At 37.7% G+C, this 18,492-nt stretch overlaps 1 protein-coding gene across 2 annotated transcripts; it reads right to left on the reverse strand.

The window, feature by feature from the left end:
* Positions 1-2,609: 2,609 nt before the first annotated feature.
* LOC143382897 (uncharacterized) lies at positions 2,610-17,731 on the reverse strand. Of its 2 annotated transcripts, XM_076837201.2 has the most exons (4): positions 17,632-17,731; positions 8,728-8,854; positions 6,351-6,429; positions 2,610-5,127 (listed from the first exon to the last, which is right to left on the reverse strand). In XM_076837201.2, exons 1-4 carry the CDS (start codon positions 17,632-17,634, stop codon positions 3,495-3,497), a joined length of 1,842 nt encoding a protein of 613 aa, XP_076693316.1. In that variant the 5' UTR covers positions 17,635-17,731; the 3' UTR covers positions 2,610-3,494. The 2 variants fall into 2 exon arrangements, with proteins under 2 accessions (XP_076693316.1, XP_076693317.1); XM_076837202.1 differs by lacking the exons at positions 8,728-8,854; positions 17,632-17,731 and adding an exon at positions 8,023-8,119.
* Between the last annotated feature and the right edge of the window lie 761 nt (positions 17,732-18,492).

Consider the following 18,492-nt stretch of genomic DNA (forward strand, 5'->3'; position numbering starts at 1 on the left):
TTTATTTATGGTTTTTAATTTGAATACTTTCTCCTTTGATATTCTTCTAGTGTAATTCCTCCCTTTGCTGGCTTTCAATTTTATTTTTCTACATTGTATAGGTATTCTAAATATTCTTCATGAAGCATTTTCTTGAATATGTCTTGTGGTACAGGCTTTCTAATTGTGAATTCTCTTATCTTTTACTTACCATGGAAGATTTTTATTTCATCATCAATTCTGAAGCTTTATTTTGCTGGGCATAATAGTCTAGGTTGCTATCCATTTTCTTTCAGAGTGTGGTGTATATTATTCCTGGACCTGCTAGCCTTTAGAGTCTGGACTGAGAAATCAACCAATACCTGAATTGGTTTCCCTTTAAATGTGACCCGTCAGCTTTTCTGGCAGCCTTTAAAATTCTATCCTTATTTTGCATGGCAGGCCATTTCATGATAATGTGCCTTGTGTGAGCATGTTTTAATTTTGCATATTTGGAGCTTTGTGGTCCTGTATTTGATTTTCCATTTAATTTTTAAGATATGGCAAATTTTCAAATATATTTGAGAACACCGTGCATTACTTTAGTTTGTATCTGAGCCTTCATTTATTCCAATAAATCTTATATTTGGTCTTTTCATGTTGTCCCAAATTTCCTGGAAGTTCTGTTTATCGACTCCTAACATCTTTTCTTCAGAGTCAACCTTATGCTCAAAATTACATATTTTGTTTTTCTTGTGTGAAACTCTATCTTCCAAATAGTCTATTCAGCCAGTGATGCTTTGGGTTGAACTTTTAATTTGGTTTATTGATTCCATAATTTTGAGGATTTCTCATTTTTTAATTTATTAAATATTTTTTAGTTTAAACAACACCTTTATTTCACTTGTTTATTTTTGTATGTGGTGCTGGGGATTGAACCCAGGGTCTCGCACGTGCAAGGTGAGTGCTCTACTGCTGAGCCACAACCCCAGCCCCAAATTTTGAGGATTTCTGCTTGACTTTTTCCCCAAATCTCTCTTCATTGAAGTGATCTTTCACTTCCTGTATTTTCTGATTACACTCTTTACTTTCTCCTTTGCCACACAGATCAGTTTAAGTGTGAACTTTCTAAACCCCTGCTCTGGCATTTCTTCCACTGTAACATCAAAGAAATCTGCTATTGTAGTATTATGCTTTGCTTGTGATGTTTTGTTCCCTTGCTTATTCATATTGTTTGTGTGTCTACCCATCAAACAGTATGGATTTTATGCAGCTGAGTTTCCACCCTGTAGATGTATAGTGTCTTTGAAGGTTTTCAGTACCTCACAGCTTAGGGGTGTTGTGATGAGATTACAATAAATCACCAAGTTGATATTAAAGCAGGAGAAGAAAACTTGATTCATTAAGTGGTAGTCTGGATTTACCATCAGATGGGCCAAGGATAGACTGCAAGTCTACCACCTTTGACCCCCTCCTAGAGTTTGAGTATACCTTTATAGTCCAAAACCATATTGATCATAAGTGGCTGTTACTACAATTCAAAACCATAAACTAATATCATGAGATCTAAAATCATAAGTAGAAAGGGGAGTGGGTCAAAACGTCCCTAGTTGAGTACAAGTTAAAGAATGATTACTAATGTTTAGATAATCTCTGACAGGGTACATTGTCCAAAAAATACAGGAATCAAAAAGAGAACAATTTTACATTGTATAAGAATTTTCTTTTTTTTTTCTTTTCTTCTTCTTTTTTTTTTTTTTTTTTTTTTTGCCAAATATGCTATGCTACACCACAACTGATGGATACAGAGGCAGGTGTTCCCACAGGAGAAGCACTTCTTACATGATGTGGAGTCTCAGGGTAAAATGGAGTCTGTTTGGTCATTTCCTATATAGCCTGGCCCATAACAGGGGGAGACAAACAATATACAGCATTAGAGCAAATAGTTCCTGTTTTGATGTCTACAATGTTATTTATCACAATAAACAGAAATGATGTGATGTGGTTTTGTCCACATTAAAAACAGTAAGTTTTCAAAAGGGTTTACAATTTTCATGGTGAATGGGGAGAAAATGGAAACAATAGTAGTATGGGGTGTTATGAGGGGGGGAGAGAAGATAGAAGAAATAAATTAAAGGAAGTGTGAAAGAGAGAATAGACTTTCACTGTTAGTAGAATTAAAGAGACTCAAGAAAAATAGATACGTGAGAAAAAATACGTAAAGTAAAAATAAGTTAGAACTAAAAGAATACAAAACCAAAATATGCTAATCAAACAGCCCTCAAAATGCCAAGCCATGAAAAAATAACTGCCTCCAAAAAATGCTAGAAATGAGAAGCAGAAACAAATATGCATAGGTATAATTGTCCATGAATCACTCAGATCACAATAAACAAAATTTTTAAAAAATTTAAAGGTTTTATTGAAAACTTTAAAAAGCTGTTTCCATTGGAGTTCAAAAAAATTCTTGGCTTCCCTTCTCAGCAGTGTTGGGTGGAAGGTGGGCTGGAGTGTGATATTTGTGCCACACACAGGGAGGGGTCATTGGTGTCTGAGAGATCCTGAAAGTGAAATTTAGGCTGAGGTAGGCTCCATGCTTTTTTTTTTTTTTTTTTTTTTTTTTGAGAGAGAGAGAGAGAGAGAGAGGGAAATTTATTATTTATTTTTTAGTTTTTGGTGGACACAACATCTTTGTATGTGGTGCTGAGGATCAAACCCGGGCCGCACGCATGCCAGGTGAGCGCGCTACCGCTTGAGCCACATCCCCAGCCCCACCATGCTCTTTTTTGAATGGTGATTGATCTGAAGATTTTAAATCAGTGTACCTACAGGTCCCAGCAGTTGCCAGTCCATGGTGGGGGACTGAACTCCAGTATCTCCCCTCGGTTCCCTTGTGTCTAAGGCACCAATCTTTTGTCCCCTCCATCACCCACTGACCCCACTTTTCTATTCTCTAGGGTTTGATCTCCAAAACAATCACCCCCATTCCTGTCCTTTCAAATTCCTGGGCAGGCAAGTCTCTCCCAGGTTGTCCTGTGAACTGCTGGACTCAAGGCGAGAAGGAAACAGGGTGGGTTTCCATGACCTATATCATCCCGTGTAAACCCGTTTGTTCTCCTCATCACTTAGGCACTCTCTTTGTCATGTGGTGTGGGTCTGCCTGGCTTGTAGTTTAGGTCCAGGTTGGGTTTCCCTGGAATAGGCTCCCCCAGGTGCCAATTCCCACAGCACTGCTGCAAAATGGCTCCCTCCTCTGTCCTGTGCAGGGTGTTAGAGGGAAGTGGCTTCTTTACTGCCCTAGGATACTGATATTATGCACATATTATACCTTTCAGGTTAGTATAGCAGTGACTGATATCTGATCTTTCTGTACCCAGACATGCTACAGGCCTCCTAAAAATGTGGGCTCCTTTAAAGCCCTTATCCCTCTAATTTGCTTGTGGAGGGGCCACGTAACTGGTGCTAGGGATTTCTTCCTTATTTGATTGCATCCAACCTCCTGAGTCATCCATCTGCTTACGAACTCTCTCTGTTCTTTAAGATTTGTGTTTCATTAAAACCTCTGCCCTATTCTTAACATTGTAGGGCTTCTCTCCTGTATGGATTCTCTGGTGTTGAGTAAGCAATGATCTTCGAATAAAAGCTTTAGCACATTCTCCACATTTGTAGGGTTTCTCTCCAGTATGAATTTTCTGGTGATCTTTAAGACATGATCTTTGATTAAAACCTTTGCCACATTCTGTACATTTGTAGGGCTTCTCTCCAGTATGAATTATTTGGTGTTCCGTAAGAAATGATCTTCGAATAAAAGATTTGCCACATTCTGGACATTTATAGGGTTTCTCTCCTGTATGAATTCTCTGGTGTTCCTTAAGATTTGTTATTTGATTAAAACCTTTGCCACATTGTTCACATCTGTAGGGCTTCTCTCCACTATGAATTCTCTGGTGTTCTTTAAGATTTGACGTTTGATTAAAACCTTTGCCACATTCTTCACATTTGTAGGGCTTCTCTCCAGTATGAATTCTATGATGTTCAGTAAGAAAGGAGCTTTTAGTAAAGGCTTTGTCACATACTTTACATTTGTAGGGCTTCTCTCCAGTATGAATTCTCTTATGTTCTTTAAGATATGATCTATGATTAAAACCTTTGCCACATTCTTGACATTTGTAGGGCTTCTCTCCACTATGAATTATCTGGTGTTCAGTAAGAAATGATCTTCGATTAGAAACTTTGCCACATTCTTCACATTTGTAGGTCTTCTCTCCAGTATGAATTCTCTGGTGTTTTTTAAGATTTGATGTTTGATTAAAATTTTTGCCACATTTTTCACATTTATAGGGCTTCTCTCCAGTATGAATTCTTTGGTGGCAAATAAGATACGATCTTTGATTAAAAGCTTTGCCACATCCTCCACATTTGTAGGGCTTCTCTCCAGTATGAATTCTCTGGTGTTGAGTAAGCAATGATCTCCGAATAAAAGCTTTGCCACACTCTCCACATTTGTAGGGCTTCTCTCCAGTATGAATTCTCTGGTGTTCAGTAAGCAATATTCTTCGTTTAAAATCTTTGCCACATTCTTCACATCTGTAGGGCTTTTCTCCAGTATGAATTCTATGGTGTTCAGTAAGAAAGGAACTTTTAGTAAAGGCTTTGTCACATACTTTACATTTGTAGGGCTTCTCTCCAGTATGGATTCTATGGTGTTCTTTAAGATATGATCTTTGATTAAAACCTTTGCCACATTCTTTACATTTGTAGGGCTTCTCTCCAGTATGAATTATCTGGTGTTCAGTAAGCAATGATCTTCTATTAAAACCTTTGCCACATTCTTCACACTTGTAGGGCTTCTCTGCAGTATGAGTACTTTGGAGTTGAGTAAGGATTGAAAATTTTTTTAAGACTTTGGCACATTCTTTACGTTTGTAGGATCTGTCTCCAGTACAAATTATCAGGTGTTCAGTGCCAAGTGAGCTTTTTTTTCCCTCAGTGCTATGATGTCTGAGACATTTAGAAAGGGTTGAGTAATTGTTAATGACTCTGCCACATTCTTTAGATTTGCAGGGCTTCTTTCCAGCATAAATCCTCGGATGTTTAACAGGAGGTGATCTTTGATTAAAAATGTTGCCACATTCTTTAAATTTGTGGGGTTTATCACTGTCATGGTATCTGTGGGGTTTAAAAAGGGTTGAACAATGAAATGCTTTGATACTTTCTTTAAACCCATAGAACCCCCTTCCAGTATAAATTATCTTCTATAGAGTAAGTTTTGCAATTTGATGAAGAGTTCCTTCACACACCTTACACTTGCAAGGCTGGTTTTGCCTATGAATATTTGGATGGGCAGTAAGTTTTCAGCACTGAAGTAAGGCTTTCCCACATTGTTTATCTTTGTAAAGGGTCTTGGAAAAGTGAACATACTAATGATTTATTGCAACCAATAAACTAAATTTTCATGAGTGTCTCTATATTCAAAATTTTTATCACAAATAAAAACACACTGGTAATTAACCAGGGTAAAGACTTGGCTAAAGGTGTTACTTGTTTCATTATGTATGTAGTATACTTTCCATAAACCTATATCTGAATGTTCATTAAACAATAGTGGGTAAGTAAGGACTTCCCTAAAATCATTATAATTGTATGTTTGAGCAAAAGGAGAAATTATTGTTTTATTGCAGAATAACACTGTGTATAGGAACTCTCAAAAGGATCACTTTTAGAAATTTGTCCTTAACTTTTTAAAATTTGTTCTTATTATTATACATGACAGTAGAATGCATTTTGATACATCACACATAAATGGAATATAACTTCTCATCCTTCTGGTAGTACATGAGGTAGAGCTACAATGAATGTGTAATAATACACACACATACAGTAATAATGTCTAATTCATTCTATTTTCCTTCCTAGCTCTATGTCCCCTCCTCTCCTTTCACTTCCTTCTGATAACCCAAAGTATCTCTATTCTTCCCTAGTCGCCCCCCCACCCCCCAATATTGGGTGTCCTTTACTTCTGAATCTCTTATCTACTCAATTGTTTGACTAGAACTTTAACTCAATGCATTTAAAATTGGTCAAGTTAAAAATGAAAGCACGGAATAGGTCTCTTTTCAAATTTTCTACATTTCCTTTCAGAGGAAATGTAAGTTTCAAAAATTGCTGTGGATGTATTCTTAAAGACATACATAGCTCCTCAAAATAACTGGCGTAAATTGAATTCTTCTCTATTGTATTAAATGTTCTGGATGTCTGTTGGCATTACATTACATTACAAATAGTCACTGCTAATTGGCTTTGTCCTTTGTAATAATTTCTAACCTTCACGATCACTTTAAGTTTCCCATATTTTTCTTAGTTGTACATAGTTAAAGTCACAATTTTCATACCTTCCCTTCATCATTTTTTGAAATAAAGATTTTATTTCCTGCTCTGGTGGAGATTCATGGATATGATGAGAAGTTGTGGCTGAAATAAACGAAAATAACAATTATTTTACTTATTAGACTGAAGTGAATATATTTAGCAAAGATAACAAAATTTTACCCATGTGAGGACATCAGCAGTAAATCCAAGACATGAATCATTACTTCAGGAATACATAGACTAAATAAAAACGTACAGACAAATTTGTGAGACTGCCCAACCCATTGTAGAGAACAAAGGATCCAAGATGAGTACATTACTAAGGAGAAGAATATAGTAGAGGGAAGGGAACTATGTTCCTTTTATCAACCACACTCTACCCTCCTCCACAATTTAGCATTGTGCAATTAGGAAAAAAAAAAAACCTATCAACTCCCTTCACTCTCAGTAGTATAAGGGAAATATGAAACTTATACAAATATGTGTGGCTTTCATGGAGAATGTGTGATAATTAGTTTCTAACTGCCATGACACAGACACCTGGAGGTAAGAGAGATTTTGGATGAAAATACCACAGAGATGTTCAACAGGGAAAAAGACATTATAGACTATGAAGAAGAAATATGAACAAAAATATTAAATTGGAAAAAACAACACACATGCTTCAAAAAGATGCACCATGAAAAAAAAAGCTTAAGAAGCGATAAAACCAAGCATGGCCCATGACCACATTACCTGGATGAAGCCAACACATGGCAATCAAGACACACAACTTGTACTTTTTGTTATTTGTGGACTTATTTCATTGACAAATTTTATATATGTACTAAGTATGTCATATTTTAAAATACATATACATGGTAAAATGAATAAATGTAGTGAATTAATGCATGCATTTTTTCACATAATTATCAGTTCTGTGCTGAGAAAGCATTGCATTCATTCTATTAGCATTTATCAAAAGTACAATATACTAAACTCACCATGTACTAAAACACAACTACATCTATTGATATTATGCCCAATTTAAAAAAAATATTGAAGAAAGCAAGTTTTGTTTTGTGGTTTTAAACCAAATCACAATTTCAAACAACACATAAGTTAAATGGAATTGCAAAATTTTTGAAAGCTACCATTAAAATGCTATGGTTTTAATCTATAAATAAAAATAAATTCATCAATATGTAATTGATGGTTATGCATATAATCTCTGCTTCTGGCAATTATGAGGCAGGAGGATTGTAAATTCAAAGCCATCCTTGATAACTTAGAACATTTCTCCAAATATAAATAAAAAGGGGCAGGGGACATAGCTTATTATTACAGTACCCTGGAATTCAATCTCCATTAAATTTACAGATACAAAATTTTCATTACTATGTACATAGGCAGGATGAAAAACCAATGCAGGTAAAATATACAAGTCATTAAAAAAAAACAGGTGTAATATTTATCAAAGCAAGTAAAAGCACATGTAATTTTATTGGCAACAGAAACGTGGTTTAATCATATTTTAATTTCAACTTCCATTGTCCTAATTTTTGAAATGATGGAAATTGCCATCTAATCACAAAATAAAACAGTATAACTGATGTGAGAAAGCCTACTTTATAAAATGAAAGAAAAAAAAACGAAATCGTAAATAACCACAGATGCATTATTTTATAAACCCTTTTGTATAAATACAATTTATACCTGTAACTGTAGACCCAAAAAGAGCAGCCATTGTGAATCTTGACATTCATTACATGGCAGAAAACTTCACAGGAAATCCATTACTAGCATTCAAAAAGAGCTCTGACAAGGGAATTTTAATGAATAAATATACAAATAATGTAAGAGAAATATATTACAATGTTAATATATTACAATGGTTTGACTTAGAGTTCTCCAAATATTGGCAGAGATATCCAAGAGACCCACAAATACTGGAAGCGCTGTCAGATCATGCTGACCCTCACAAGCAAAGGGAAGTGCTGTGGTGGGTAACTGGGATGAACTGGGGCATCCCTGGAGGAAAAGGACAATCTGAAAGCATGACAGATGTCACACCAAGAAAGGGAAAGATTAAAGACTAAAAGAAACATAATTAATATTCTATCTGTACCCAAGCATGCCCTATCTTTTTTTTTTTTAAAGAGAGAAAGAATTTTAATATTTTATTTTTTAATTATCGGTGGGCACAGCATCTTTGTTTGTATGTGGTGCTGAGGATCGAACCCAGGCTGCACGCATGCCAGGTGAGCGTGCTACCGCTTGAGCCACATCCCCAGTCCCCTATCTTTTTTCTTGAAAGCACAAATCTGAAAATTATTATTGTAGAGAAGTTCCCAAAAGATATTCTGTAAGAGAATTAAATATAGTAATTAATTAGGAATTCTGAAAGGAAGTCATCCTCACCAAGGAAGACCAGGTTTCTGTAGTTCTCTAACATCACGTCTGCATATAAATTTTGCTGAGCAGGCTCCAGGCATTCCCATTCCTCTTCAGAGAAATCAACGGCCACATCCTTGAATGTCAACAGTTTCTGGAATAGAAATTGTATGTAAATAGCACATTGGCCACATGACCATTCACAGAGTTTTAAATTTAACTGAAGTTGAAATAAGATTTAGTAGAAATGGCTGTCTTGTAAGTGAGGGACTTCCAGTATTTAGTGAGATACTTTTGAACACAGTGATACTCTCTATGATCTAACTCCAAGGAAAAAGGGACGTAAGTGCAAAAAGAGTGCATATACTTGACTTTTATAAAGTAAAATATAAAATTAAGGCATCCACACAAGAATAGACATTTTAATTGTTACTTTATATATATCAAAGGATAAATTGTGTATATTCCTCACATGAGAGTTATGGAAGGGTAATTCTCAAATTTTAATTGTACAACCATGAATCAGAGATTTAATAAAAAGGAGACCCTGATTCAGTAGTTCTAAGATGAAGCCTGGTTTTATGAATATGTGGCAAGCTCTTTGGTGATTTCAATAACAGCAATACAAGAAAAACTTGGATTGCAAGGAGGTAGACCACTAAAACAATCATTCATTGATATTCAAATATTGAATAAGATTTATGTGTGTTATTAAATAGCAAAAACCAACAAGTCTTTTTGATAATTTGAAATGTGTACATATCACTCTAAGAGTTTTTCATATCTTAATTCATAAAACCCAAAATAATGGGATAGCAGTAAGAGTATTCATTTTTTTGTGAAAATATATGAAGCATCCAGTAAATGGCAGGGCTTGATTATTACCAAGTTTGTTTGGTCTGGAATTCAGAAGAAAAGAAACACTAATGTCAAAAGAAAGTGTGAATGATAAAAGAATTTTCAGAGAAAGGCTGTTATTATAAATGAGATCAGTTTTAGAAATATATTAAGACAACAAAATCAAATTGATCAAATGATATTTATATTTTCCATACACAGACATAAAAATGTCAACTTTTTATATAGTAAAATAATGACTTAATGTGAATGAAAGAAATATCTTCAATTTTTAAAAACTTGTACATGAATTTGGGATAGAGTCCCTTTTTTCAAACACACTATTGACCCAGGCTTGGTGACACACTTTCAAGATATGAGAATGATCTACTTACAGTCCAGCCCAACTATGAATTCTGATTTTCAAATATTATTGCTGCACTGAACCACCACAGCTCATGTGGATATGAGGTGTCCATTAAAATGGCTTATTTCATAAACATGTCACCCACCTGGGATTCCAGATTAGCCAATGACCTAAATCTCAATGTCAGATAAAAAGCATACTAGCTTGAGCGATAAATAAGTCAGGACCAGAGACAGGTACATGGGTTCCTGGAAATGTCAATGTTATGATTTAGATTTTAATTGTCTCCAAGATGCTCATGTATGAGACACTGCAAGGTTCAGACATGAAGTGACTGGGTTATGACAGTCTTACCTAGTAGTGTATTAACCCCTGACAGCTACAGCATGGTAACTGTAGGCAGGCAAGGTGTGTGGCTGGAGGAGGTGGGTCCATGGGAATATGCCTTTGGGGTTTATATTTTTTCCTTCTTGAGCAGAGCTCTCTCTGCTTCCTGGCACCTTGTTCCCGATTGCTTTTCTCTAGCACAGGATTCTGTCATGATGTTCACCCCGAGGAATGGAGTTGGCCACCTATGGACTGAGACTTCTGACACTGAGAACAAGCAAACAAATTTTTCCTCCTCTTAAATTGTTCTTGCTGTGAATTTTGGTCACAGCACTGAAAAAGCTGACTAGAACAGTCAACATGCTGCCATAATTGGGTCCCTAATTGTGGACTAGCAGGTAAACTCTTGTATGAGACCTTAAAAGAAATAAATAAAACATTTCACTTACACACCAGAATGCCAAGGTGCCTTTGAGAAGTTAAAACAAAGTCTCATGAGAGCCCCTGCCCTAGCCCCTTCTGTGCCTGACTCACAGAAGGTGTTAAGACTCTATGTGAATGAGAAACAAGATACAGATGCTAAAGTTCTCTTACACACACTGGAGGTATACTGCAACCAGTAGCCTGTGTGTGGGAACAGCTTGACCACACCATGAAAGGAGGGTCCTGTGGGGTGTGACTGACATCAGTGATTTACCACAAGAGGTTTAGAAACCCACTCTAGAACAATCCATCACTGGGTTTGTTGCTCACCAAGTCCTGTCCTACTAAAACAAAAGGATGGGTGTCGGCTGACTGCTGGGAGGGTAGGGAGATTCCAGGCCATCCTTTTTAACAATCTAAATGTCAACTTCAAGAGAAACCATGCCACCTTAAATCAAGGAAACCTGTTGCCAGCAGATGACAATGGCCCAATACAATGTGACTGCTCAAGAGACTTGCCAGACTAAAGTGTCTTCACCAATGAAAGCAAGCCCATAGGCAATGGCCAGTGGATATCTGGGTATTCTGCAGTCATGGCACAACAGGTATTAAAAGCTGAGACTGCTGCTAACAACATCAGCCCAGAAAACCAAGCTAAGTTCTCTCACATGAGCTCTGACTGACCAAAGGAAAGAAGGTAAGCAAGGGGCTGGGGTTGTGGCTCAATGGTAGAGCGCTCGCCTAGCAGGTGCGAGGCCCTGGGTTCGATCCTCAGTACCACATAAAAATAAAATAAATAAAATAAAGGTATTGTGTCCAACTAAATATAAATAAATAAAAATTTAAAAAAAAAACATGCCTCCAAGATGGTACATGCATATGGAGACACCTGGAAAGAAAGAGGAGTCCTCACAGCTGAGACAAGGACACTAAGGATGCCCTTGAGAATACTGTCAATAATACAGGCTGTGTCCACCCCATAGCAGGTGGTTATCCTGCACTATCCTGCCTTGAGACAACTGATACCTGTGGGGCCAGGAGAAATCAGGCTGCTGACAGGGCAGTCAAAAGTATTAGGAAGGACAAACTCCTTTATCAGGGCCCTAGCACCTCAGCTTGTAGCAAACCAATTCCAAATCTGTTTATACTGAGGGTAATGAGAAAAGGGGCAAAGAATGGAGTTGGGACTCTGGGACAACAGTGCCAGGTGCAGACAGAAATCGCACAGGCTCACCCTTCTTCCTGAAGCACCCCCTGTTCTTGATGAAACACTCCGAGGAGAGTGCTACTAGGGGAAGGGTGTCAATTTCATCAAGCCCACTTGTGAGGGCCACGCCTCCAGTGGACTGTTCAGCAAGTGATTCAGAACTGTGTCTTCTGCACTCATACAATTCAAAATCTAATACACACTTAGGGTATAAAAACATAGCCTTTTGATGACTGACAAGCATACTTTACCCAAATGCCCATTCATATAACCTATAAATATTTGCTTGTACTGGTAGATACATTCTCTGTGAGTCAGGCTGATTCCACTAGAACAGAAAAGACTTCAGAACACTAGTCCTCTTAAAGGAGCTGATCCCAAGTTATGGGCTCCCCTCAATACAAACTAACAGGGACTATCTTTCATTGCAGAACTGACCTATGAGTGAGCAAAATATTGCATATATAATGGAGATATGTATTCTGAAGACCCAAATCTACGGGAAAACAGAAATCATCAATCATACCTTTTAAAAGAAGGTGGCTAAAATATGCCAAGAAACCTACCTGCTGTGGGATAAGGTGCTTGTAAAATGCTCTCCTCAAAAGGGTATCCACAGAACAAGGATCAAATTGAGTATGGGGTGTGGTGCTGAGAATCAAGGTGTCTGACTAACTTGTGATTGTGGTGCGCTTGTGCTAGTATTCCTCCATATGAAAGTATAGGGTTAACATTTCCCTGTGCACAAGTACAGGGTTCAGATTTCCCAGTTGCTATGGCAATGCTGGCTACACTAAAAAAATGCCAAACAAAGGAAAAAGCAAGTCAAGTTAAAATGAATAATAACCCTGAATGTTAATGGCCTAAACTCATCAGTTAAAAGACAAAGACAAAGACAAAGACTGGCAGAATGGATTAAAAAAAAAAAAAAAGACCCAACAATATGCAGACTTTAAGAGACTTATCTCATAGGAAAAGACATTCAGACTGAAGATGGGGAAAAACATATCACTCACATGGACCATGTAAACAAGCAGGCATTTCCATCCTCATAACCAAAGTTAGTCAGAAAGGATAAAGAAGGTCATTTCATACTGCTTAAGGTAATCATACATCAACAAAACATAACAATAATAAATATCTATGCCACAAACAAAGAAGCATCCATCTATATCAAACAAACCTTTCTCAAAAATTTGATGCTAGATACAACTTAGAATTTTATTTGTTTGTTTTATCATTCATCTTCTGGGAAGTAGATGCTTTTTATAATGCCCCTCTCAGCCTGTGCTGAACTTGTAAGAAAACCTATCATTCCAAATTTTAAATTGCTTTCCACTTTCATTTCACATGAACATGAAATTGACTCACCTTAAAAATTTTTATTTTTGTATTTTAACTGACAAACATTGCCTACATTTATGGTGTCAAACATGATGTTTTGATAAATGTATGCCTTGCAAAATTGCCAAAACCACCACAGAGACTTGGGGCAATCACATGTGACCATGACAACATGTAAGAACACAGCTGTATTCATCCAAACATGGGAAACCCAGGAGGATGGTTCAGGAGAATGTACATTTTGGAAGAGATAAATGAGGAACTGTGGGGAAAATGGTTACTAGGGGCCAGCCACGTTCTTGCTCATATCATATCCAGTTTTAAAATAGTACAAAGCACCACATTTAAATTTTATATAGGTATCACCTGCATGTGGTATTTCACATGTATACATGTTGAAAAATAAAGTATGTAGAAATTATGACAATAATCAAAAGCACATGAAAGACTCAAGCACACATCCCATGTGTAGATGTGACAAAACCCATCATTACAAAGATGACCATTTTCCCCAAAATTAATCTCCAATATTTTCCCATCAAAATTCCTATGTACATATGTTAAAATATCATAGTGAATTTCACTTTACATATATCTATGAAGCAGGAGGTTTAAAATCTATAAATAAATAGACCAGGAAACGGCAAATGGGGAAGATAGGAAGACAGCGCAAAGGAAGTACTGGGGCCTGACATGGAGCATATTATATTCCATGCTTGTTGATGTATGTCAAAATAAACCTCAATAGTACATATAAATGTAATGCACTAATAAAAAAAATTCAGTCTACACCCAAAGGACTTAAAATCATCAAACTACCACGATGCAGCCACATCAATGTATATGGCAGCACAATTCACAATAGGTATACTGTTGAACCGTCCCCCCCGCCAGATGCTCTTCAATAGGTAAACAGATAAAGAAACTGTGGTATATATACACAATGGAATATTACTCACCATTAAAAGAGAATAAAATTATGGTGTTTCCAGGTAAATGGATGGAGTTGGAGAATATTATGCTAAGCAAAATAAGCCAGTCCCCAAAACCAAAGGCCAAATCTTTTCTCTGATTTGCAGATACTAGGGAAGAATAGAATTACCTTAAGATTTAGAGGGGAATGAAGGGAGGGAAGGGGAGGGGATATGGGAATAGGAAGGTGAACAGAATAAAATGGACATTATTACCTTATGTACATATATGACTGCATAACTGATGTGATTCTAGAACATGAACAATGTTGTAGAATTAAACCTCCTCTACGTACAATATATCAAAGTGCATAAATACATTCTACTGTCATGTATAACTAATTAAAACAAATTTTAAAAAATTAACCAAAAAATTCAGCATGCTTTACTTTTTTAAAAATCTTTTATTCTAATTTGTTATATATGACAGTGGAATGCATTAGAATTCATATTACACATATAGAGTACAATTTTTCATATCTCTGGTCATATACAAAGTATATTCACACCATTTGTGTCTTCATATATGTACTTAGGGTAATGATGTCCATCTCATTCCACCATCTTTCCTACCCCATGCCTCCTCCCTTCCCCTCCCACAACTTTGCCTTATCTAGAGTTCATCTAATCCTCCCATGTTCTCCCTCCCAACCCACTATGAATCAGCCTCCTTATATCAAAGAAAACATTTGGCATTTGGTTTTGGGGATTGGCTAACTTCACTTAGCATTATATTCTCTAACTCTATCCATTTACCTGCAAATGCCATTATTTTATTCTCTTTTATTGCTGAATAATATTCCACTGTGTATATATACCACATTTTCTTTATCCATTCATCCACTGAAGGGCATCTAGGTTGGTTCCACAGTTTAGCTACTGTGAATTGTGGTACAATAAACATTGATGTGGCTGTGTCCCTGTAGCATGCTATTTTTAAGTCCTTTGGGTACACACCGAAGAGTCGGACAGCTGGGTCAAAAGATGGCTCCATTCCCAGTTTTCCAAGGAATCTCCAAACTGCTTTCCATATTGGTTGCACCATTTTCCAGTCCCACCAGCAATGTATGAGTGTGCCTTTCCCCACAAATCCTTGCCAACATTTATTGTTGTTTATATTCTTAATAGCTGCCATTCTGACTGGAGTGAGATAAAATCTTAGAGTAGTTTTGATTTGCATTTCTCTAATTGCTAGAGATGTGGAAAGTTTTTTCATATATTTGTTGATTGATTGTAAATCCTCTTCTGAGAAGTGTCTGTTCATTTCCCTGGCCCACGTATTGATTGGGTTATTTGGTTGTGGGGTGTTTAGTTTTTTGAGTTCTTTATAAAGCCTAGAGATTAGTGCCCTTCTGATGTGTAAGTGGTAAAAGTTTGCTCCCAAGCTATAGGCTCTCTGTTTACCTGATTGGTTTCTTTTTCTGAGAAGAAGCCTTTTAGTTTGAATCCATCCCATTTATTGATTTTTGATTTTAACTCTTGCACTATAGGAGTCTTATTAAGGAAGTTAGGGACTAATCTGATATAATGGAGATTTGGGCCTACTTTTTCTTCTATTAGGCTCAGGATCTCTGGTTTAATTCCTAGGTCCTTGGTCCACTTTGAGTTTTGTGCTTGGTAAGAGATAGAGGTTTAATTTCATTTTGTTGTATGTGGATTTCCAGTTTTCTCAGCACCATTTGTTGAAGAGGCTATGTTTTCTCCAATGTATATTTTTGGCACCTTTGTCTAGTATAAGATAACCGTAATTATGTGGGTTAGTCTCTGTGTTCTCTATTCTGTATCATTGGCCTACAAGTCTATTTTGGTGCCAATACCATGCTGTTTTTGTTACTATTTCTCTGTAGTATAGTTAGGTCTGATGATGCCTCCTGCTTCATTCTTCTTGCTAAGGATTGCTTTAGCTATTCTGGGTCTCTTTATTTTTCCAGATGAATTTCATAACTGCTTTTTCTATTTCTATGAGGAATGTCATTGGGATTTTGAATGGAATTGCATTAAATCTGTATAATGCTGTTGGTAGTATGGTCATTTTGACAATATTAATTCTGCCTATCCAGGAACAAGGAAGAGCTTTCCATTTTCTAAAATCTTCTTTAATTTCTTTCTTTAGTATTCTGTAGTTTTGTTGTAGAGGTCTTTTACCTCTTTTGTTAGGTTGATTCCCAAGGTATTTTGTTTTGTTTTGTTTTTGAGGATATTGCAAATGGGGTGGGTTTCCTCCTTTCCTTTTCAGAGGATTTGTCACTGATATACAGAAATGATTTTGACTTATGGGTGTGGATTTTGTATCCTGCTACTTTGCTAAATTCATTTACTAGTTCTAGACGTTTTCTGGTGGAATTTTTGGGGTCTTCTAGGTATAGAATCATATGGTCAAATTAGCAAACAATGCTAATTTGAGTTCTTCTTTTCCTTTTTGTATCCCTTTAATTTCTTTTGTCTATCTAATTGCTCTGGCCAGTGTTTCAAGAACTATGTTAAATAGAAGTGATGAAAGAGGGCATCCCTGTCTTATTCCAATTTTTAGAAGTGATGCTTTCAATTTTTCTCTACTTAGAACGAAGTTGGCCTGGGGCTTAGCATAGACAGCATTTACAATGTTGAGATATGTTCCTGTTATCCCTAGTTTTTCTAGTGTTTTGAACATAAAGGGGTGCTATATTTTGAAAAATACTTTTTCTGCATCTACTGAGCATGCTTTACTTTTAATAAAAGAAAGCAAAGGAAGAAGTCCTAAAACTCATCTACAGTTAAATGTGTTAAGTAAGCCAAGAAACTTGAATTACAAGAGTAAAAAAGTAGCTAACATTACCTCACACAAGTATATTAAATATTATACTAAAAAAAAAGCAAGGAATCACAATATAAACAAGTCCATACAGGAACCCAAATGTATGTAAGAATTACATTCTTCATTACAATAGAAAAATCTCTATAAATGGAACCATAACAAGGCCAATCTCAGCTACTTAGCTAGCCCCTGTCTCAAATAAATAAAGATAAAGTACCAGGACGTAGCTCGGTGGTAAAGCACCCCTGCGATCAGCCTCCAGGAAAGAACCAGGAGAGGAAGCTGCTAGCCCGGGGAAAGCCAGGTCCCTAGACCGCAGCTCTCCCGCAGGGAAATCCCACGTGCAGGGCAACCCTGACGCCATCCAACTTGTCAATCACCGCGCCTTCAGGGAAGAGGCCAGCAGCCGCGCTCACGCCAGAACCCGCCTGCCGCCGCAGCCGAGGACGCCCTGCGGGACCTGGCCTGCTGCGCGGCGTCCCCGCCCGGCTGGCCCGTGGGACTCACGGACACTGCCCCAGAGCGGGGCGCAGGCCCACAGACCCCCGGGGCTGCCTGAGTCCGGGCGGTCAGCTCGGTTCCCGCCTCAGTGGCGCCGCGGCGCCCAGGGTCTCCCTCCCCAGGGCCCCTCAGCAGGCTCCGGACGCCCCCGCACACTCACCATTTCCCGGCACTAGCGAGCCAGGCCGGCTCCCAGGGATGTCAGTACCTGCAGGCAGAGCTGCCCCGGCCTCTCGAGCGCCCACGGGAGCCCCGAGCCGGAGGGTAGGAATGGCGGAGTCCGGGGAAAAGCGCCTCGGCTGGATTGCGGGGCCCGCCCTCCTCGCCGGCCGTGAGCAGGATTGGACAGTGCTCACTACACTACGCGCTCCTCATTGGACACGGCTGCAGACCGTGCCCCCTGAGTGTGAGCCCAGTGAGCCTGCCTTCTGAGTGACAGAAGAGGACAACCAATCCAGGCATGCTTGAGGCCGGAGTGACAGGCTGCAGCTTTCTTTTTCTTTTTTTCTTTTTCTTTTTCTTTTTTTTCCCTTTGAGATCTGGAAAGGACACCCCAGAGCTCCAGGTTGCAGTGATTTTAAGGGAAATTTTCCTCCCAGAAGTGGGGGTCAAGCCCCACCATCAGAACATTTGCACTTAAGCTTGCATATGAGGTCATCTCAACTTATGGACTGTATATGTTGCCATATTATTCATGAATGAAAAAAATATAATGACAGTTACGGTAAAATGTCATTTAATTTTTCTGCTCGCTAGTCTTGTGAGGAGACAGATTAAACTTTGAACTGGGAAGCAACACCCTAAAGCAACGATATCCTATGCAAACCATATGCAAGGCATAGGACTTTTTTTAGTATTTATATCATAAAAGAAAAGAAACAGTTGAAATTGATTTTAATAACATAACCCGATATTTCAGAATATTACCTTTATGTGATTAAAGAAATACTACTAGTGAAGTATTGTTATTTGGAACAACACCCTCAAATCTCTCTCCAGCATATCTCAGTTTACAGCAGCC

Source organism: Callospermophilus lateralis, chromosome 17, assembly GCF_048772815.1.
Source record: "Callospermophilus lateralis isolate mCalLat2 chromosome 17, mCalLat2.hap1, whole genome shotgun sequence".
NCBI lineage: Eukaryota > Metazoa > Chordata > Mammalia > Rodentia > Sciuridae > Callospermophilus > Callospermophilus lateralis.